The sequence below is a fragment of the Anomalospiza imberbis genome, chromosome 19 (assembly GCF_031753505.1).
Source record: "Anomalospiza imberbis isolate Cuckoo-Finch-1a 21T00152 chromosome 19, ASM3175350v1, whole genome shotgun sequence".
Taxonomy (NCBI): Eukaryota; Metazoa; Chordata; class Aves; order Passeriformes; family Viduidae; genus Anomalospiza; species Anomalospiza imberbis.
In genome coordinates, this window is record NC_089699.1 from 8111924 (window position 1) to 8133291 (window position 21368).

At 45.3% G+C, this 21368-nt stretch overlaps 2 protein-coding genes and 1 long non-coding RNA gene across 10 annotated transcripts in view; 1 reads left to right on the forward strand and 2 right to left on the reverse strand.

The window, feature by feature from the left end:
• Window positions 1-12551, reverse strand: part of SAP30BP (SAP30 binding protein) — a 29332-nt gene extending 16781 nt beyond the window's left edge. Inside the window, exons 1-3 of one of the 2 annotated variants that reach the window (XM_068209485.1) lie at window positions 12396-12550; window positions 12127-12236; window positions 9187-9234 (exon numbers count right to left, since the gene is read on the reverse strand). In XM_068209485.1, the coding sequence (XP_068065586.1) occupies window positions 9187-9234; window positions 12127-12236; window positions 12396-12510 (273 nt within the window). In that variant the 5' untranslated portion in view covers window positions 12511-12550. Of the gene's footprint in view, window positions 1-9186; window positions 9235-12126; window positions 12237-12395 lie in introns of both variants that reach the window. The other variant, XM_068209486.1, reaches the window with a different exon arrangement.
• Window positions 1143-9177, reverse strand: LOC137485161 (uncharacterized). 2 transcript variants are annotated; one of them, XR_011005208.1, is made up of 3 exons: window positions 6248-9177; window positions 5129-6190; window positions 1143-4295 (listed from the first exon to the last, which is right to left on the reverse strand). It is a non-coding gene; the product is annotated as an uncharacterized lncRNA (long non-coding RNA). The 2 variants fall into 2 exon arrangements; XR_011005207.1 differs by lacking the exons at window positions 5129-6190; window positions 6248-9177 and adding an exon at window positions 4886-5115.
• A 631-nt stretch (window positions 12552-13182) lies between the features above and the next one.
• Window positions 13183-21368, forward strand: part of RECQL5 (RecQ like helicase 5) — a 37255-nt gene continuing 29069 nt past the window's right edge. For 5 of the 6 annotated variants that reach the window (XM_068209490.1, XM_068209491.1, XM_068209492.1 and 2 more), the window contains exons 1-7: window positions 13183-13337; window positions 14480-14601; window positions 16326-16844; window positions 17399-17504; window positions 18042-18153; window positions 20313-20475; window positions 20812-20894. In XM_068209490.1, coding sequence (XP_068065591.1) covers window positions 13217-13337; window positions 14480-14601; window positions 16326-16844; window positions 17399-17504; window positions 18042-18153; window positions 20313-20475; window positions 20812-20894 — 1226 coding nt within the window. In that variant the 5' untranslated portion in view covers window positions 13183-13216. The remainder of the gene's footprint in view (window positions 13338-14479; window positions 14602-16325; window positions 16845-17398; window positions 17505-18041; window positions 18154-20312; window positions 20476-20811; window positions 20895-21368) is intronic. The other variant, XM_068209494.1, reaches the window with a different exon arrangement.

Sequence of the window (21368 nt, forward strand, 5' to 3'; positions counted from 1 at the left end):
ACCTAAATCCACTTAGGAAAAGGTGATCTCTCTGTAGATTACATCACCAATACCCACTGTGTTATGTATCAGAATCTCACACAGAGCATGAAATCAAGCAGGTGATGGTTCTAGTGGGAGGGATTTTATGTCAAAACTCCCTATCAGAGTAAATATATGAAATTACTAGAGATTTCAAGCATCCCAGAGCTAAAGGAATCACTTAAAGAGTTCATTTCCATTTGAATTCTGAGGCCTTTCAAAAAACAAGACTTTGCTAGTGGCAATAGTTTTCACAAACCAAACCACTAAAAATCTGTACAGAAGCAACTCTAAATTCAATTATTGCTCAACTGAGTTTAAAAAAGAAATAAAAAATAAACAAAGAAACAAACAAAAAAAAAACCCAGTACTTTGCTACATCATGAACTCAGCAAGTTGATTTTCTGGCTGCCGTCTACCCTGCAGCCTTGATCTCACAAGATCAATGGTTTAAGGGCCCAAAGCCAGACAGCCTCACTCCAGCAGAGCCATTGAAAGGAGTCAAGGGATGCCATGGTGCTCCAGAGCCAAGCTGGAAGACTGGAAACACAAAAACAAGCAGGAGGGAGACTCCTTCCCCCTGATCTGGACACTAATAAAGAGCAGACTCTGAAGAGCACAAGCTGCTATGGACAAAATATTAAAAAAACCCCCAAACTGCACCTTTTCCATAGACTTCTGTGCTTCCAACAATTGTGCACATCAGACAACACTTATGCACTTATGTTGTTCAAGTATAGGAAAAAGTTTTTCATTTTTTCCACTTTCCCAAGACAAATGATTTTTTTTTTCAAGCCCTGGACAAAATGACTGCCTGCAAGAGCCTGGCTCTTGAGCACCAAGTGCTGGTTCAGTTTTCATGTATCATCATCAGTTAAAGAGGAGTAAGAAGAAGGGAGTGTCTGTACACACACATAAGGAAAGTGCTGCATTTTGCCTGAAGCTTTCACCTCACTGGGGTGAAATATAGACCATCTTTGAAGTCCTACAGTCCATCCAGTTACATAAAAAACAGTGTCTGCTCAGGCTCCAAGGAAAATAAAAACAACCCAACACAATCCTCACAGCATTGAACAGATTAAAGGAAGGAAGCAAAACAATATGCATCTGAGACTGATGAATTCCAGTTTGGACAGGCTTGCCCAGAACAGCTTTATTTAATGGAAAGAATGGACAGACTTAAAACAATGCTCACTAAATCCTTGCTGAAACAAGACCCATAAATCCGGCTCAATGCTCACATCCAACATAACTGCTGGCATTAACTGTCACCACAAGATACAAATTCAAGCAACTCTTGCAGAAGCAGGTGCACGTGTCAGTGCAGGTGCACTTCAAGCTAGCAGGAGAAATGGCTCAAGAGGGAGGCAGAAGACACAAAACCAGATCCTGATGGCTTTAACAAAGATGCAAATTTTAAGAAATAGTGAAGTTGATGTCAGGTTTGTCACTGCTCAGTTGCATTCCCAGACTTGCAGCCAACTGCAGCTTCATTCTTCCACTGACTTCCAGGTAATATTAAAAGCAACTAGCTCAGACAGTACCTCCCTCTCAACATTTTCTATTTTTTTTCAGCAAATGCTCTTGTGTTGCAGAATTTCTTCTCTCTCCCAACTACTTCACATGATTGTTTGCACATAAATTTAATGCCAATTTAAACTGTCAGCCACAAAATGTACAGACCAGGCACATCATCATCAAGCAGTGTATTAGTTTGAAGGTATAGAAGAGAATTTTTCAGTACAGTGCTTCTACCAGTAGCCAGGGGATCTGCTGCTGTAATAGCTGTTACAGTGGATTTCTTGAATCTGAGGAAGTGTCAGCAACAAGTTTTTGTAATTTTCCCTCCTCTCTACAATTCAGAATATCTCCTGTAATCCCAAAACACAAACAGCCTCACTTGGCTGAGTATGATGGAAAGAAACTATAAATTAGCAGGAAGTTAGAAGAGCTGTCTAAGCCAATAGTGATGATGGCCTTGCCAGAGCAAACAGGTGAAATGTCTACATCATGCAGGCAGCAGGAGAAAGACAACCCCAAACCCTGCATTATGCTTTTTTCTCCCGTCTTTTCTTTTTTAAAAGGAACATGGTAGCAATTATGTTCTTGCTTTTCCTCTACAAAGATCAGAAGTGCTCATGGGAACAGAAGACCAGAAATGTCTCATTTAATATTAAAAGTGCATGACATGATTTCATTTCTTGCTCCCCAGATCTGCCTGATGTTGGTGTGCACCCAGGATGAAGGCAGCAGAGTGCATGTCAAGTGCATTTAGAGTCTGGGGAAGAGAAAGTCAGGCAACAAGAGTACAATGCTTTTATTCCTCCTCCTCTCCCACCCCTTTTTTCTTTTCTTGCATTGTGAGAGAGGAGAATCCCAAGAGAAAGCTTGAAACAAGCACATTTCCTACAGCCATATCCTGTTTGCCAGCTCTGCTACATAGCTCCAGGCAAAGTGCCCAGTTCAGCATAAGAAATTTAACTAAGAAAAACCTGTAGGGACCATGATCTAGATACCAAGAGAAATCCAGCAGCTCAGAAATAAGCCATCATATGAAAAAACCCTGATACATCCACCCTTCAGTGACACTTATATACAGGCTTTACAAATCTGTTTGGAGATACAGTCACAGACAGAAAGGGAAGGAAGAACAAATCAGAGTCAACTCCTGAGACATTCCCTATCAAAATGTGCATAGCTGAGACTGCCTTTTACTTTTCCAGCTAAATTATATCTAAAAATACACATTCATTAATGAAATGGAAAAAAAAAAAAAACCCCACTGAAAAAATCCCAACCAAGACCTGGCAGAACATTTCAGTGAGAAAGTGCTTTAGAAAGGAAGCATTCATAGCATAAAGCCTTTAAATAGCTTCTTTGAAACTTGACTCCATTCACCTGACATATGCTATCTCAGTATTTGACAAAGATTATTTGTTAGGAGTAATTTCCAGTCAAGGAACTGTGTGCCAGAACTTTTGCTTTCCATGTGGAGGTACAATGAATAACACCTGCTTCCCAGTGGAGCATGGTCCCAAAGCTACCTGCTTCCTTTCACAGCCCCAGGAGCACAACAGCTCCCAGCAGCCTGCCCCTGATCTGCACAGCCCAAAAATTCTTTCAAGTCATTTTTGCTCACTACAGTGAAATAGAAATTCACTGGTGAAGTACCAGCAAGACATGACAAGGCTGGAGGTGTCAAGGTACTTTGATTATTTTATTTTTTTACTCTGGTTGGAGTGCAGAATCAAGTAGAAGGTGAAGGTGGGCTGTAAAAATTCTGAAGCATCACAGCAGCAAAGGAAAGGCTCAGAAGACAAAATTAACTTCTTGCACAAGCTTTCTCCCCTAACACATAGTACTAAAAATTCTTCATGGTTTGGAGTAGAGGCAAGGTGTAATAACAAGTATCCTCAGAGAGAAATTCACTCCTTCGTGAATGGATCCCACGGAGTTTATCCAGATTTTGCTCCTTCTGTACCCAGAACAGGGCAGCTGGAAGGAGCTATTTTCAGCTATTTGTTGGTGTTTGAGGCAATGCCCCATCTGTGCTGACTGCTCAGCCTCTCACTGTGACATGCACAGACCTGCACACTCAGAGCAGCCTATTTGAGAACAGCAGCCAGAAATAATTGCAGCTACAGAGCTGGACTTGAAGGACTCAGACCTTTATCAGGTGAAATATGCAAGGGGAAGCAGCTCCAGAAAGGACTTTTCTTCAAGTTTAAAGACAAACAGAACAAGCCTGGCTCTTCTTTGGAAGAAGGCAAGCCACACCTGTGTCAATAATCCCTGGTATTCAGTACTGCAGGGAGTGAAGAGTCTGCTGCAACATGTATGCCCGGCGGGGAGGAAGGAACAAGCATGTCCACGGACATGTCTCATCTTCCAAACAGCTCCAGAGCTGGATGGAAGCCAGGAGCTCTCCAGGAGGTATTCCAGCTTCAGAGCCCGACAAGGCTGCGATCTGTCTCCCTCTCAGACAGAGCTGGAGACAGGAGTACGTGTGGCAAGGGGCAAAATAATCCCAGATGCCAAATGTTGTTTTGCTTCCTGCATGCAGAACAGCTTTGACTGCCTGTGATATTCTCTGGCAATAACCAAGGTTCACCCAGATAAAACTGGAACCAGGTATCAGCTGGTTTCATGTCTGGGCACTCACTGTAGCAGTGCAGAGGCAGCATTTGTAGCTGAGTTACCTCTACTCCCCTCTAAACTCTCTGCGAAACTCTCTGGGTTCTCTCTACAGAGCTCTGAAAAAACATCTGTCAAACCTAAAACGAGGGAAAAACACACAGAGTTGGAAGCATTTTACACAATTATATTAAAAGGAAGCTAAAACACAGAAAACAAATCTGAGACTGCAGTGCTTATCACTGGCACCCTCAGGCTGTGCTTCCAGGCAAAGGAATGAGTGAGGAAACAAACCACAGGAGTTCTAACCTTGACCCCGACCCTGGGAACTGCACAGTTCATGCTTTGAAAGCGTTTACAGAGGTATGCTCACAGCCATGCATAATGCAAGGATATTAAGTTAAGCATAGAACTTTTCCCAAACATATTTTTCCCCTTCTCTGGAGCAATATAATTACACCTGAGATGAAAGTTAATGAGTAGGTTCAAGCATTTTTTGAGAACCTGGCTTGATGAATGTATGCTGAATTCAGAAAAATTAATATGCCATATCAAAGTAAGAGTTAATTTCAGGGATTACATTACTGCACACACACCCATTTACTGGTTCTCAGCACTTACCACTTTTACTTTAAATCAAGATAATTTTGGAATTTAAACAAACAGGTCAATGGGTAGGCAAGATTAAAAAAAACACTGCAGTCAAAAGCCTCTAAGTATTAGTACACACCTACACATCATAACACAGTAGAATTACTTTACAGGTATGCTGGATCAATAAAAGCTAAACATAATAAAGAGCTGATGATTATCAGGAGGAGGTCCTTAGACATGCTTAGAGGCACAGTATTCCTCTGAAAATCTGACAGCCTTCTGAGAGATCCCAGTTTGGCTGCCTCACCATACAACTCCTCGAGCATGCAGAGGAGACCCTTAAAACAAAACCAGGAAAGGAAAACATCAAAGTAGCCACCTGTTCTGAAAAACTGCAACCATGTGTCAGGCATTCACCTGCCAAGGGAGTGGCAAATTTCTTAGCTTTCCTGCACTGGCTGGTCCTGATACAACAATCAAGGCTCAAGAGTTAATGATTTCCCTCTGGGAAAGCTCCAGGAGCCAAGCTGCAGGGCTGGGCTCTGTCCTTGATCAACACTTGCAACCTGTTATTCATCCAGCCCTCCAATATGAAGCACAGAACCCCTCAGGTGAGGCTTGGAGCACAAGGTCAGTATTTTAAGGTTCATTTTTCATTTTCCAGCAGGGCTGGTCCATTTAGTGAGCTCTGAAAGCTTCTATCTTGTTACTGCATCAAGGCTGTAACCAGAGTAAGCTGCTGGCCAGAGCCCCAGCAACCTGCACCCTGTTAACCCTGTCTTTCCAAACTAACACAACACCACATTTCACACCCAAGCCCAAACCTCCTGCAGTTTGTACCCAGGGCTCCTTTCCTCCATCTGAGGAAAGGGCACAAAGAACTCATCCAGGCTGTGGATATCACTGTTAAACAACAGATTTTGTTGCCTATTTCTTCCCCCTCCAAAGCAGAAGGTCTTGTTTCTAAAGTGCTTTTAAGGCAGATGCTTGTTTTCAATCGGTGACTGCTCGGGTAAAACGGATTGTGGCCATTCACAAACCTGTCCTGTTCCAGAGCCTGAGCATCCATCCAGCTTTGATTTCTGGAAGAGCAGTTAGCTCTACCCAGGTTTGAATCTCCAGTTTCCCATGAGGCCTGAAGTACTTCAAAATTCAGTTACAGGATGCAACTGAATATATCTGAATCTGCTGCTTAAAAAGGATTCTGCTTTTTGCTGCAAGCACAGCATGTTTTTTAATAACTCAGAGATGCTCAGTAACATGAATTCCATGGGCCAGAAGTCTGCTCTGGAAGAATGCATCTAGATGACTGATGAGGCTTAAATATTCTCCTCCTACTGGCACACCTTTTCCTCCAAACAGGTGCATAAAAACTTCTCTATCTCGCCAAGCAGTGGTTTGACATGGCAATGTTAGAACTTGGAAAGCTTATTGTGACTTGCTCCTTGGCAAAAAAAAAACAAAAAAAAAACAAAAAAAAAAAAAAAAAAAAAAAAACCCAAAAAACCCACAAAAAACCCACAGGAAAGCTGCAGTCCCAACCAGCACTTTGTATTGGCTTCCCCTCCAGTGAGGAACCAGGGCTGAACAGCCAGAGGGGTGCCCCTTCATCAAAACCAACAAGGGCAGATGCCCTGGAATCAAGAGAAAAACCTGAGGCAAATATAAAATAAATATCTTCCCAGTGGGGCTATTTGAGGCAGGCTCCAAATGCCACTCTCCCCATCATCACTTTACCAAAGAATTTTTACATCATTCCCCACTTTCTGTCTCCTCTGACTCCACCCACAACTGACACCAACTGACCCTTCTGGAGGTTTTGTGTCTGGCACTATCCAAGTGCACAATGAGGCCAAATCACAAGCTGCACCAGCAAGAGAGGAACTGCTCCACACAACCTGGCTCCATTATTCAAGGTATAAGCTCTAGGTAGCTCATTCACAATATGTACAAAGAGGCAAAACAACAGAAAAAAATATATATATGTATCTTCAGGGCTTGAAATGACTATAACTGACTGATGAATTGCATTTTCTTTTTCTCATTCATGCATTTTAAATTATTTACTTTCTGCCTATGGTCAGATTCAGACCTTGAAAAAACCCTAGCCATATATAAAGAGCATGGGGAATCTATTTAAACATGTTTCCAAGTCTCTGATGTCTCCACGAAACTGAGCAGGCGCAACTATAGCACTCTTCAGGTTCAAAACAAAATTAAGTTCCCAAAAGTGTAAGCAAGTTATAATCAAGGGCCTCCCTTTTGGCTGCACTTTGGATTTACAGTAACTGCAACACCTGTTAGCTGTCACAGACATCACAAGCTCCAAGCAGTGAGGATGGAGGAGAACACTGCCACTTGGTGGAAAAACGGGATGGGAAACATTTGCAACTGCCCCAGGTACAAATACTTCCACAGGGATGTTTCATCCCTCCCCGTCCCAAGTGAATTTCCTAACAGCATGGCTGGTGCAGCTGCACCAGTGCCCCCACAGCCATGCCCCAGCAGGGCACTGGGCTGCCTCCTCCTCCTTGCCCAGTGCCAGCTGGCTCTAGAGCTACCACTTAATATTCAAAAAAACCCAAAAGGCCAAAGGACACAATTCCCTTTTTCACCTGTGTTTGAAGACATCTGTTAAGGATGACATCGATGTCTGAAACTCAGCAGTTTCAGACTCAGTTCAACTTTGCCTCCCTCCTACTCTTCTCAAATCCTCACCTTTCATGCCACACTGGGATGGCAGGAATTACATTTTACCGTTCTTTTATTGATTTCCTTTAATGCACATTTTCAGTTCTTGCAGAGTTACTATTGCACAGTCTACCAAGATACAAAATGCTTTTTATTTTTAATACATTCATTATTTCTTTGCTTCCTCACTGAAGCTGAAATGCTGCTCTGTGGCCACATGTGGCTCTTCTTCAGAAGCAAAAAAATGCACCGGGACAGCAGTACACAAAACCCACTGAAAGCAAGAGGCTTCTTAAACAAGCCAACATGAAATGTCAGTGACATATTAAAGCAGCACCCACACAACTCAGTGGCGAGATTTCTGGCACGTATGATTACTCAGATAAGAGCAACTACAGTCTAATTCTGTTTTTTCTCTCTGCCAGACCTATTCTCCACTGCCCTGAAGTCCTATAGCCCTTTTAGAGAAGACAGAAATGCACACACTTGCAACAGGGCCCTACTACACCACTTCAAAAACTTCATTTACACCAAATTTATCGTCTAAGGAAATCCCATCTTTTTATTTCACAGTACACATTTGAATCCAGCAGTTTTTAGAGAAACATCTTGCCATGTTTACCAGGGCAAAAATGTAGAAGTAGAAAAAGGATAAAAGTGAGAGATTCCATTTTCATTTCTTTCAAAAAAAAAAAAATCTTTCTTGCAACAAGGAAAGGAGAAAACACATTCCATTTCCAAGTGCCTGGGAGCCATTTCACACACTGAGACTTCCCCAGCTGCAGTACAGCTGACAAGATTTCCAGCTGTGCATCACTGTAAATTCATAAGAATATTGAAAAAAGGTGCTGCTATAAAACTAATTCAAATAGAATAGCTAAACACATCCATTTGCCTTCATCTTAGCCTATCAAAGCCCTGTCATAAATCAAATTCTCCACAGAATTCTGCTTTGCAGCACAGTCCTCTGGTTTTTGTAGTAGAGTTTAGGGACTGCCTGCACCCTTGAGGAAGCTGCTGGATTAAAAAAATGCCCTTGCAATTGTTCATCACTCAGCATCCCTGATGAACAGGCCTGCTTCTATCGAATTAACATAAAAAATTAAACACAGTTGTCTATGGTTTCAAATGGATTTGGTCTTTTGTCCTCCAGCTTTTAGCCTGATCCATGTCCTGTGTGCTGTTAAATACCTGCTGTTCAGTAGGAACAAGGTGAAATCCCAAGATAAAGATGATTTCAACTATTTACGATAATAGCTATCATCTGGGGATCTTATTTCACTTTTTAAATTTATCTGTGACCTTTACAAAACTGCTTCATTCAGAAGGACAGAGCTGGAGAGAACTGAATTGATTCTGAAACCTTCCATGGCCTGTAAGGGCACAGGATCATTTATTCATTAAGTTGTTCTAAACAAAGAAATTATTCCAACTAACACTGGTCCTACAGAATTCTGTAGTGGATGCTGCACCTCCCACACCACTGCAAAGCAGGTGAGATGCTGTCAGCAAACTTCAGGTCTAATGCACAACGTGGCCAAGTTCATGAAGGCCAACCTTCATTGTGACTCAGCCTGTGATCAACTGCCTTTGGCAGAAGCCAGAACTAAAGTCAGAAACACAGGTTAAAGCTACAAAAGGTGTGGAACTAACTACAGATCACACATGAACACCAAGCCATGCTGTTAAAACTTACTCCTCTTGTACTGAGCTTCCCCACCACCACCAGACCACACTTTCAAATACCTTTAGGTCACCAGCCTCAGGTTTTTCAGTCTCTGAATCGTCATCTTCCTACAAGACAAGAATTTACAGGATTAAGCTTAAAGAGCAGGCCTGGCAAGTAACTGAACTTACAGCAAAGGGCATTCAGCAGCCCAGCAGCAGTCCAAGACCCTTTCCATGGAGAGTAGTTTTGCCCCACCCACTCATAACCAGAAAACAAGTCCTACAGTCAGGGGGAGAAGTGTTTGTTTGGTTTTTGGGGTTTTTGTAGGCAAAAGCGTCGCTCAGCAGCAGTTGTCCCTATAAAACTCATGCAGCTCTGGAATGCTCAGAATTAGACACGAAGAAGCAGCAGAACTGGGGAAAAAAGCATTTGTCCTTTGATAATTCTGTCCCCTCCAGTTGGCAGGTGGTGATTGAAGAGCCTCTGTTCAGCAGTACCCACACAAAAAGCAGCATTTGCAAGACCTGTGATAGTCCCAAGCATCAGCAACACACACAGGACACACAGCTGGCCTGCCACCAAACCAAACATGCAGGCTTGGAGAGGGTCTGGCCTAGCACCAAGTACCAGGGATCCAGCAGACACAACTTCCTTGCTGGTGCAGAGCTCGCGTGCCTTGCTTGCAGATGCTGTGAACCTCCACAGAAGGGAACACTGACAAATTCCAGGTAACAGTCTCCATTTCTTAAAATTTTATTTTATGAACCAGAAATAAACCAAAGAACTGGGGGAACTTCTGCCCTGTGAGAGCTTAAAATACTGAACACAGCATTGTTTGAAAATCCACACCGGGTGAGCAGGAAGCTCCAGTTGGTCCCCACTGGCAGTAAACCTGCTGTCCCCTCACTGGCATCCTCCCAGTAGCCCTGTTTCTAGACATAAACACATTCTCTGGGTTCAAAACAAGTTTGAGGAGCAGAAAGTGTTTTTCATGCTCACATAACTCAGGGAAATGGTTTTTCTTCCAAACTTTTCCACAAATTTCAATGTTGGCCCCAAAACAAGAACTTAGTGTTTCAGCTTCAAAAAGGGCAACAAAAGAAAAAGTGAAATGAGAGGTGCAACCGAAAGGAAGAGTTTACAAGGAACTGCCCACCTCAAAGCATTGGCACATGAGCCAGTTCTGACAAGGCAAGCAAGAGACTGACCACACAATAACCTCAGTGAGTTTTCAATGACTGAATTAAGATGCCTCTCTTACAGATTTGAGACACAAACTCCTTCACTTCAGCTACTCTCCAGCTTCCCTTTCTGAAAGATGCACATATGACAATAATTCAGTCCAGACTGTCAAAGGTTAATTACAGTGAGTTTGTAACTAGCAAAGAACCAACTAACTGTTGTTTACCACAAATGAGATTACTCTCTCCTCTACAGTCTCTATTATATAGATAAAAGTGACTTTCATCAAAGCAATAATGGGTTGAATTATCCATGTTGCAGACAGTAACTGAAACAGCTCTCAAAAACTTCTGACCTAGCAGGGAGTAAGAACATTAACAAACAAAGCAGCATTACTGAGAACTGGCTTTGAATAAAAACAGAGGCTTTTCAGTCACTGTTAAAGTAGTTAAAACACCCACTGAGTTGTACAGAGCAAAGCACAGGACAGCCTGAGAGCACCTCACCCTGCTTCCTAAAAACAACTCATAACCCCCATGAGCTGCCAGCACAAGCAATGCCAAGGAAGTCTTCAAGTCTGCTCAGAGAAAATTTAATGGGCGAAAAAAAGGGGAAGTAACTTGTGCAAGCTGCACTGTAAACAAAAACCAAGTTCCAGTGGCTGATACCAAAGTGATTGACTGATTGTCCTTTCATGAACAGCAGCAGATGATGGAGAGCTGCAACCTGCACCAAAAGCTGTGTAGGCAATAAAGCCACCCCATTTACAAGCCCTTTACAGTACTAACTAAACACAGCTGACCTTGGCAAGCACCTGGATCACACACAGGGCTTCCTTTGAACTAGACAGACCTCACTGAAGCAGAGTCTAGAAGTGCTGGATATAAAAAGAAGAATCACTGAGGCAGTAAAAAAGGTTCACTGCTTTGCTAAAGGAGACACCAGGGGCAACACAACACAACTTAAAACAGGAACAAGAGACTGAGGAATATCTTGGCTGCTACTTGGGCAAAAAGAGTGTCTCCTGAGAGACTGATCCAACACACACAAAGCAGATTTCAGTGAGGAAAAGTTATAGGAGTGGTCCTGGGTTTTTGGCTATGTGGTAGAAGAAAGAACTGGAATGGGGAGAAGATAACACAGTGGTAAGAAAAAGGGTTACAATAAAGAAAGGAGATGAGAACTTTCCCTTTCCCCCTCCAAACTTATTGTTTCACTCCCCCAGACCCTGGGCAGGACTACACATCCTTCAGCGTGATGCAGCTGCACTCACAGATTGTGAGCTCCGTGCCCTGTCCCCCCACACTGTTGTTATCTCAGACTTCAGGTGACATCAGACATGTGCCATGCACCTGTGACAGACAAAAGCCACCCACATGTAGACAGGACACTGTTACATCAAGGTGACTTGATGCAGGGAGTGCACTGAGCTACACACAAAAGAATAATTAAGACAGCGCAGAAATTTATTCTTTTTAATCCACCAGCTGACAGTGTGGTCCCCTTACAAAGTTCTTACAGGTCAACTATGTTTAAAGAACAGCTTTTATTTGGAGTGGCTGTAACAGCCTTTTTCCCAAAAAAGAGTCCAACGACACCAACACAGTAACGAGCAACACGAGCTGCGCCGAGCTGCTGATGGGTTTCAGGGCAAATGCTTTCTACTTGAAAACAAAGTGGAAAGGAGGAGGTGGAACGTGCTGAAACCCACACCAGGAGGCCAGTATTCCGGGTCCCATCACGGGTCGCTATTCGGGGTTTTTATGTGAAAGAGAAAAGCCTCTACAACCTACGTAAGGGGTCAAGACAAGCTCCCGGAGCAGGGAGGTACTTACTGACTGCCTGCTGTTCTCATCGTCCTCCTCTTCATACCCTTCCTCGTCCCCATCCAGGCGGGTAAAGTCATCTTCTCCGTACCCAACTGACACCAGGCCTCCTTTCTCTCCTAAGGAGGAAGAGAAAAGGAAAACTGTGAGGAAAGGGGAGGTGGCAGCGTGCGGGGCCTTCCCTTCCCATAGGGGAAAGCGCCAGGCCGGCGCGGGCCGCGTGGGGGAAGCCTGGCACCCCAGCCCGCCGCCTGTCCCGGCCCCCTGCCCGCCCTCACCCGTGGGCGCTCCCCCATCGCTCGCCGCGGTGCCGGCCTCGCTGTCCGACTCCGGGTCCGAGTCCTCGGCGTAAACCGCCAGCGAGGAGAGAACGCTGCGCTTCGCCGCCGCCATCTTCCGCCTCGGCCGCGGCGCGCTTCCGGCGCGCGGGGATGACGCGCGCTGCGCTGTCACCATGGCAACGCTGCCCTTCTTCCGCCCTCAGCGCGCTCCCGGCGCACCGGGGGAATCCCGCGCTCACGGCCAGAGGAGAACCTGCTCGGGGAGCTCACGGCCGGAGGGCAAAAACCCCCAGCGAGGCCGAGCGGAGCGTCCCAGGGGAGGAGAGGCGATGAAAAGTGCGCGGGCCGGGCGTTTAATTGAAGCTCTTGACGTCATTTTGTGGCGCCGCGACAGCATCTGCCGGGTGTGGAGCGAGCGCGGAGGGTGGGGGCCGGGACGGGGCGGGGGTGGGCAGGGGACATGGAGGGTGCAGGGCCCGGGGAAGGAAGGGGGGCGGGTGAGAAGGAGCCGCCTGCCCCACACACCCCCTCCCCGTCGGGTGCGGGCGGGTTTGGCGGGCACTGAGGCGCCCCCGCTATGAGCCCCCATGCTGTGCCCAGTGGGAGGGGGCTGGCCCAGAGTGAACACAGTGCGGCCCTGTCCAGCGAGGGGGTCTGGATAAGCATCCCTGAGAGCCCCGACAAAAGGGAGAGTGTGGCAGGGAAGCCCTGGGGGAGGCCGTGCAGGTGGCAGGGGGTCGGGGCAGGCCTCGGGCACAGGGGGGTGGCAGCGTCCGCGTCTAGCTCAGGTTCCTGTCGCCGTTCGCAGCATCCTTAGGATGAGCGGGAAGGCTCCCCCAGGCCTGGAGGGCAGGGTCCGGAAAACACTGCAGAAGGTCTTCGGGTTCGAGTCCTTCAAGACTTCCCTGCAGGAAAGTGCGACCATGGCTGTGGCGAGAGGTGAGGCTCGACACGGGAGACGTGTGGAGCACGGCTGGGTGTCCATCTCCATCCGTGTGGGGTGACACTGCAGGAGTTGCTGTTGTGCCTGCTGTGAGCAGACCTCACCTGGACTAAGCAGCAGTGCCCAGCCCTCCTCTGCTCTGAGGTGGTTTTGGGCACGTGCTGCACACGAGCTCTGCATCTTTTAATTTGTTTTGTAACACCGTCATTGCATCATGGGAGTGGGAAAATGCAGCACTGATGGAGTCTTTCTAGTTGTCTCCTCATACCTGCCACTGTGTTTGTGGTCAGATGACATCAAACCTGTTACCATCCAGACATTTTCAGAGTAAAACTGTCCATGTGTTAAAGACAATACCAGTAGAGGACTTGATTTCTTGGCATAGCTGAGATCCTCAGAACCGTGGGGCCGTTACCAGAAACATTTTTGTGCTGATATTGACACATGCCCCAACAGCCAGCTGGGGGTGGACAGGCAGCTCACATAAACAAGCTGCCAGCTCCCCCAGCAGCTTTCTCAGTGTGAATCAGAACAGTGCCCAGTTCAGTTTCCATCTGTCACCACTCACTGTTGACAACAGACCTGTCAGAAGTGGGATTCTGTGTGTAAGGTGTCTCTACCTGTTAACCTGGTGTCACTGGCACCCTCCTGGCTTGAGCTGGATCCTGGTTAGTGCAGGAACAGTCACTCACTGCAGGATGTTATCAGTGTGGTTGAGATTTACAACTCCTGTTTCATGTGAGGGGGCCTTTCTGGGATAAGCTTTAAGAGGATGTGGTGAAGTTCTGTCATGGGGCTGGTAACGTGGTAAGTGGAGGTCTGTAAAATGAGTGAAAGCAGCTTTTCTGGAGGAGATTCAGCATGAATAACTTAACTTCTCTTTATCTTGGTTTCTGTGTATCTTCTGGTACTTTTGTGCAGCTGCCCCTAAATGTTTACAAAGCAATCTGAGGTTCTTTGAAGGAAACCACCGCTGGCATGCAAAGTATTGCTGTGCTTTTAGAACCTAAACTGAAGGGTTTTTCTTGCTATGCCAGCTGGTACATGCACACGTGCTGTCTCTGCCCCCCCTCCTGCCTGAGCCCCAGGAACTCAACACCACTCAGAGGCCTTGAGCTTTCTTCTGTTGTTTTTGCAGGAGAGAAGGATGTCTTTGTGTGCATGCCCACAGGGGCAGGGAAATCCTTGTGCTACCAGCTTCCTGCAGTTCTGGCAGTGGGCATCACCATTGTCATTTCACCTCTGATTGCACTGATTCAGGTAACTGTCTCCTGTTAGCTGGGGAATAGCAGACAGGGAAGAGGAGACTCTGGAGGCACAGCAGCTGCCCTCTTGACTTTCTGCCCACAAGTCTCTGCTGCTGACCTGCCTCTGGATTCTCTTGATGTCTCAGTGTGCTTTCCTTACCCTGGGATAGGTGAGGACAGCAGAGTATCTCTGGTATGATGCTATGCATTTCTCTAAAAGGATGGTCTTGCCTCTAATAGTAACCTGGTGATTTTTGTAACTGAGCCTTTCTCCATTTTCTCCAGACATTAGCAGCAAAGCAGACTAACTCAAATGCACCAAAAGATGGGTCTTTAACCGGAAAAAAACCTGCCACTTTACCTATAATCATTCCAGGAGTGATGAAGTTGCCTTTGAAGGCACAATTCATTCTGCATCAAAATGTCTTTTTGTTGCAGTCAATCTGTGATGGGAAGAAGCTGGTTTAGTAGAGCTGCTCCATGAGCACTTTCATCTGTGAGACTTTTTTTCCTCTGTTTTGCCTTTTCTACTGTTTCATCACCTGTTGGGAGAAACAATTTCCTGTAAGAGCAGCTGTAGCATTGCTTAGACTTGTGTAGACCATTAGCACTGCGTGACATCTGGTGCTGAAGGCTGCTGGTTTGGGAGTTGTTATTTGTGGAATTATTTTAACTCCTTTACAATCTCACTGTAATACACGTTAAAAACAATACCAGGCTTGGTGATACGTCTCAAAAAGATACTATAGAGAGTGAATTTGTTACAAGTGTGGGGATTACTGATGAAACTCCAGCATGGCAAATATTAGTGAAGTGGAGGTTAAGATACCATTGATAAGAGAGTTACAAATCGGTTGAGATGGGCTCGATGAGTCTTAGGCAAAGAGCTGGAGTCAACCCCCAGGGTCTTCTCCTCAAGCCCTGAGAAGGGGTTGCTGTGCCTGAAATGATCATGATGTATTTCAGTGTAGCCAAACTTCAAGAGTTCAGCCTGTGCAGTTCATTGTAGGGAAGGCTGAGAGGTGACTGTGAACAGAAAACAGAAACAGACATTAAATCAATTACTGAAGCCAGATAATGAGTAAAATAATGAGATACCTGTTTTTCAGGACTCTTCACATCCTGAAATGTCAGGTGCTAGTCAAGTGCAAGTGAGCAGGGGACAGGGGAGTGAATTTGTATGGCCAGTGTTCATCTGGATGCGATGCCACATTTTCTTCTTGGTTTTCATGACACAATTCTCATCCGTGCTTCTGGTTCTGCTTCAGTGGTGATTTGCATGATCCTTTTACTTTGTCCTGTCTCAGTTGTGTTAGGACATCCTTCAGTTATGTAGGACTGAGCTGCTCCCTGTTCTTGCAGGGTGGGAGTATTCATGTTCCATCTGTGACAACTCCGTAGGGTAAATAGTGAGACAGGTTCAGGTCACTGTGCCTGTGATGAGTGGTTCTGCACAGCTCCCTGCTGGTGTTCCTTAGCAGCAAAAAGACTGCCTTAAAGTGAATGGATGCACAAAAATGCAGTTGAATGTAAAAGCTGGATGGAGCTCACAAGTGAAGGAAAAGGCATCTAGAATTGAAGCTGTAACTAACAGGACTGTAGGTGTGTGTTGTCCTGGGATTTGATCCTGGAGGTGGAAGCTGGGGCCTCACCTGGGTCTCCCTCCTAATCTTTCTTGGTGCTGGTGACTTTCTTTATTCCCGTTTGATTTTAATTTCTATTTTGTATTTACTCTAGGATCAGGTGGATCACCTGCTGGCTCTGAAGATCAAAGCCTGCTCTCTGAACTCCAAACTGTCTGCCCAGGAGAAGAAAACCATCCTGGCTGACTTGGCAAGTGAGAAGCCTCAAGTAAAGCTCCTGTACATCACCCCAGAGATGGCAGCTGCCTCTTCCTTCCAGCCAACACTGAACTCCCTGATGTCCAGAAACCTCCTGTCCTACCTGGTCATTGATGAAGCTCACTGTGTTTCCCAGTGGGGACACGACTTCCGCCCCGACTACCTGCGCCTGGGCTCCCTGCGCAGCCGCATCCCCCACACCCCCTGCGTTGCCCTGACTGCCACTGCCACCAAGCAGGTCCAGGAGGATGTGGTGGCAGCGCTCAAGCTCAAGCAACCACTTTCCACCTTCAAGACTCCTTGTTTCAGATCTAACTTGTTCTATGATGTGCAGTTCAAAGAGCTCCTTACTGATCCGTACGCCAACTTGAAGGATTTCTGTCTGAAGGCGCTTGAAGTGAAGGGCGCCACTGGGGTAGGTTGTACCTTTAGGGAAGAAAACTAAACTGGACAAAATCTACCCTAATGGTCCCTGGCCTTCTAGGGGTTGGTGGGGCCCTCACAGGTCTGTAGCAGGAAATCAGGTGGTCCCAGGAAGGAAAGTGCTCGTGTGTGTTTTCTAAGTCCTCTAAAAGTGCACACATATTATTTAGTTCCTCTAAAACAGGTAGAATGTGGAGGCTGTGGTCCTGTCAGAGGTGTCCTCAGAAGGGGGTTAGTATAAAAGAAAATTGACTAGGAATATAGAACAAGTATTTCCACTTGGTTTGTCACACCTTCTGTGGCCTTCTGTATGTTTGTGTTCTGCTCTTTTAGTGTTGTGATGAGCAGAAGCATTTGAAGTGTTGAATTTCCTGCTCTAACACTAATTCTCAAAATAACTCTGCAGCTCAGCTATAACCTCTGCACCTGGGTGTGTTTGTGAGATGCTCCTTGCATTGTGTCTACTAGGAGAGGATGAGGGGCTGTATTTGCAGCTTTGTTGTTTGACTTCAGGCAGTGTCCTGGCCTTTGTCTCCTGGCTCCCAGGTGTACTCCGGCTGTGGCATCGTGTACTGCAGGATGAGGGATGTGTGTGACCAGCTGGCCATTGAGCTGAGCTACCGAGGGCTGAAGGCCAAGGCCTATCATGCAGGTACCTGAGTCTGCATCTCTCACTAGCTGGGAGAATGAACTCTGCCACCTGGGTTGGGGCTACCTAGAAAACTGCTTTCTAGGCATGCTCTGCACTCTGTGTGATGCTCACACACCAGGTCTGTGAGGTAAGTGCAGCCCTTCACCACAATGGCATTCCCATGTCTCCAGAACTATTGGTTTTGTTGGATCTTTCATGGCCTGAATATAACAACTGCTTTTATCCCGGGTGGGGAGCTGGATTTTTTTCTCTGGAATAAAAACAGCTGCTGCTGACTTCTGCTTGGTCCCAGGCCAGTTTAAACACTGGGAAGAGAGGAGTGTGTACATCAGACAGTTTTAGTGAGGGAGTTTGCCTGTAATGGGGGAATGGATGAGAAGGAAAGAAACAAGAGGATTTTCTTTCTTTCTTTTTTTTGGTTTTTTTTTTTTTTTTTTTTTGTTTTTTGTTTTTTTTCCTTGGGGTTTGGGGTTTGGTTGGTTGGTTTTGGTCTGGTTTGTTGTGGTGGTGTTTATTTTCTTCTGTTTTCCTTCCCAGGGCTCAAGGCAGCTGACAGGACTTCTGTCCAGAATGAGTGGATGGAGGAGAAGATCCCTGTCATTGTTGCAACCATCAGTTTTGGAATGGGAGTAGACAAAGGAAACGTCAGGTGTGTGAGGCTGAGTGTTGTGCACCATCAGAGACTGAAACCTGAGCAGGGGGAAGGAAAGGTCTCAGCCTCTGTTACCTAATCCACCTGACTCAACTGCCTGATGAACACTTGCTTAAACCAACAAAACCAGTGCTGGAAGTTTTTATCTTAAAAGCAGCAAAACCAAACCTGGGAGGGCTTTGTAAAAACATCAAACACAAGGCAGCAGAGCTCCTCTTTGCCAGTCATCCTCAAAATCAAGAAAATTGGAGGAATGCTTTTCTGCCACACCCTCCATGGTTTCAGAAAAAGCCATCAGTGCAATCACAGCTGTCTCTTTCACTTCTCTTAGTGCAATAGCTGCTGTTTAAAAGCAGTGGAAAGAAAATCTGCACCTAAAATAATTCACCCACCCTCTATTAAAATAGTCAGAGCCAGCTTTTTTTTGGAGATCTCTTGCAGTGCAATGGGGAAAAAATAGCCCTTCACAAATGGCAATAACCATATAAAAATACAGCTCTGGTCCAAGGACAGAAACTTTGCACATGGTTTGCCATTGCTGTTCCTTTGAGATTGCTGTCCCCATAAGGGCTCTGGGTTAGAATTCCTGCCCTGCAATATGGCTGTGCTGAGTTATTATTATGATCACTTACTAGAGGGATAATTCAGGTGCAGCTGAGACAACACCCACAACAGACCTCATGTCTAAAATCCGCATACAGAAGCTGCTCTGAATACTGTGAGAGCAGGGCAGGACATCACTGAGCCAATCCCATCAGTTCACAACTGTGCCATCCCTCTGCCTGTGTCACTGTGCTGCCAGGAAACAGGATCCCCTAGCAGTGACAATTTTACTCCTTGATGCATCTTTCCAAACAGAGAAGTGAGGAGTCTCATAGGACATGAATGAATGACCTGCTGAAGCACTCTGCCCTGTCCAGTGGTCATTAAAAAAGGCAGAGTAACTGAAATGCACAGGGCTGACTGAAAGTGAAATATAGCTGAAATATGCTTGTAGTCTGGTTAGTTTACAAGGAATAGAGTTAAAATGACTCTTTACAGGCATTTTAAAAATAACTTAAAGAACATTATAACCAAGCCTAGTTAACAAGGTACTGCTGCTTAGCTTTTGCTCTGTGTTGGCAGATTTCTGAGTATTCATGCATATGTTATCAAATAAGATCAGGTCTGACAACTTCTGGAGGTGACTTTTCTGGACAAAAGGGAAAACGGAGGTGGTGTCCCTTTTTATTCTGGTGGAATCTGCTCCTCTCTCTTCACTGTTAACTCAGTTCTGCTTAAAATTATTTATCAATTTCTTCAGCAAACTTCCTGATGGGGTTTAAATGTGCAGGGCTCTGATGCTTCCTGCTTGGCCTGTTCCTGGGTTGTTTCTGTTTAAAGAAACACATTTGCTGGCTTTTGTCATTTAATCTTTAGCTACACCTATATGCATCATACCTGCCCTTGGGTCATGCTGGCTTTGAGGCAGACTTGAAAACATTGGCAGCATTACTGTGCAATCCTCTCAAAACAGGTATAAGCTGAATTGCTGAATAGTCAGGTACAAGCAGGTTTAAAGCAGTCTTGCAGTGCTGTGTTGAAAACCTTCCTGCGGAGATTACATAAAATTTAGTAATTATTCTATATTCATATTTGCTGGTTAGGAAGGTTGCCTTCATCTGAGAAGCACAGTGAGGTGGAATTTCCCATGGAGATTTTGGCTAAATGTCTTTTTAAAAGAAAGTACTTAAAAATGTGTTTCATAATGGTGCAGTTGTGTGCCACAAAATAAATGACTTTTTTATTAATGCTGTATTTTATGGTAAAATCTCTCAAACTACTTAATTCAGTGTCCTTATTCTCAGTCTTCATAGCTGCACAGTTGTATGCATGTTTGGGATACTCACGTGCTCGTTCTTTTCTATCCATTTGGAGTGGCATTCTGCTCACATGCTGTCCAGCTGCATTTGTTTTCTTACAGCTCTGCTGCTTTCCATGTTTTGTGTGTTAAGAGGACTAAAACTTCAGTGTGCCAATTCTCTTGCTGTGTTCCATCCTCTTTTATGTTTTGCTGCCCTGTTTTTTGCTATTGTTGATGCCCACAGACACCACACTGGTGTATGCAGTGCTCTGAGAAGCCTGCAGCCTCATGTTCCCTGTTTTACCACATGCAGATTTGTTGCCCACTGGAATATTGCCAAGTCAATGGCTGGATATTACCAGGAGTCTGGCAGAGCTGGGAGAGATGGAAAACCATCCTGCTGCCGCCTCTATTACTCAAGGAATGACAGGGATCAAGTCAGCTTCCTGATCAAGAAGGAGCTCTCTAACATCCAGGTGAGAGCTGCAGAACACTACCCACCTGCTTGGATCACACTGCCTTGGCTCTGGTCTGGTTTGCCTGCAGTAACCTCTGAATATGAAAAGATGAAATGAAATGTTCTGAGTCTAGAGCTGTGTGGAGCCCCATTTCAAGGGATAGCAGAAGGAAGGGAAGTAGGGAAAGGAAAGGCTACCAGAGCCAGTTCTATTAGAGAGGAATAGAGCAGAGACAGGGAGGTGTCTGTAGCTGTTTGCCATGTAGCTCAGAAGGGTTGGATTTGATCATTACTAGAGTTACTCTATCTGTGTAAATTTAAATTGGACTACAGTCCTTGTCCCATCTACTTTCAGGAAAAAAAAGGCGCCTTAAAAGAGTCTGACAAAGCTGTGATGACAGCTTTTGATGCCATTGTGAACTTCTGTGAGGAGCTGGGGTGAGTGCATTTCTTTCATACACCACTGTTAATGCTGGGGAAAACATGCCCTATTCTTCCAGGAAATTGTTATGGCTGAGATCCTGCTGTGTCCCTGAGAAATCTCTCATCATTCCCACCTCTGAGTTAACTGAGACCTTGGTCTTGGAGTCTGACCAAGTCAGAGGGATGTTTAACTTCTCTGGTGATACATTTTACAATATCCATCTTTGATCGTGGGTTGACTTAGTTGCATTTGCTTTTGTTTTGACTCTCCTCCTTCAGTACATCACTCCTCTCCTAAGGGGGCAGAGAGCCATGGGATGGAAGCATTTAGATTTAGTGTTTCTGTAAATCTCAGTGTCTCCACTCTGCAAAGTGTCTGTGATTCTCACTGACCTTAGAAGGACCTGATGGTGCTCAGAATGTTTCAGAAACAGGCTCAAATTATGGATGTGCCCAATCTAAATGCAGACTAGCAACCACAACATGCCT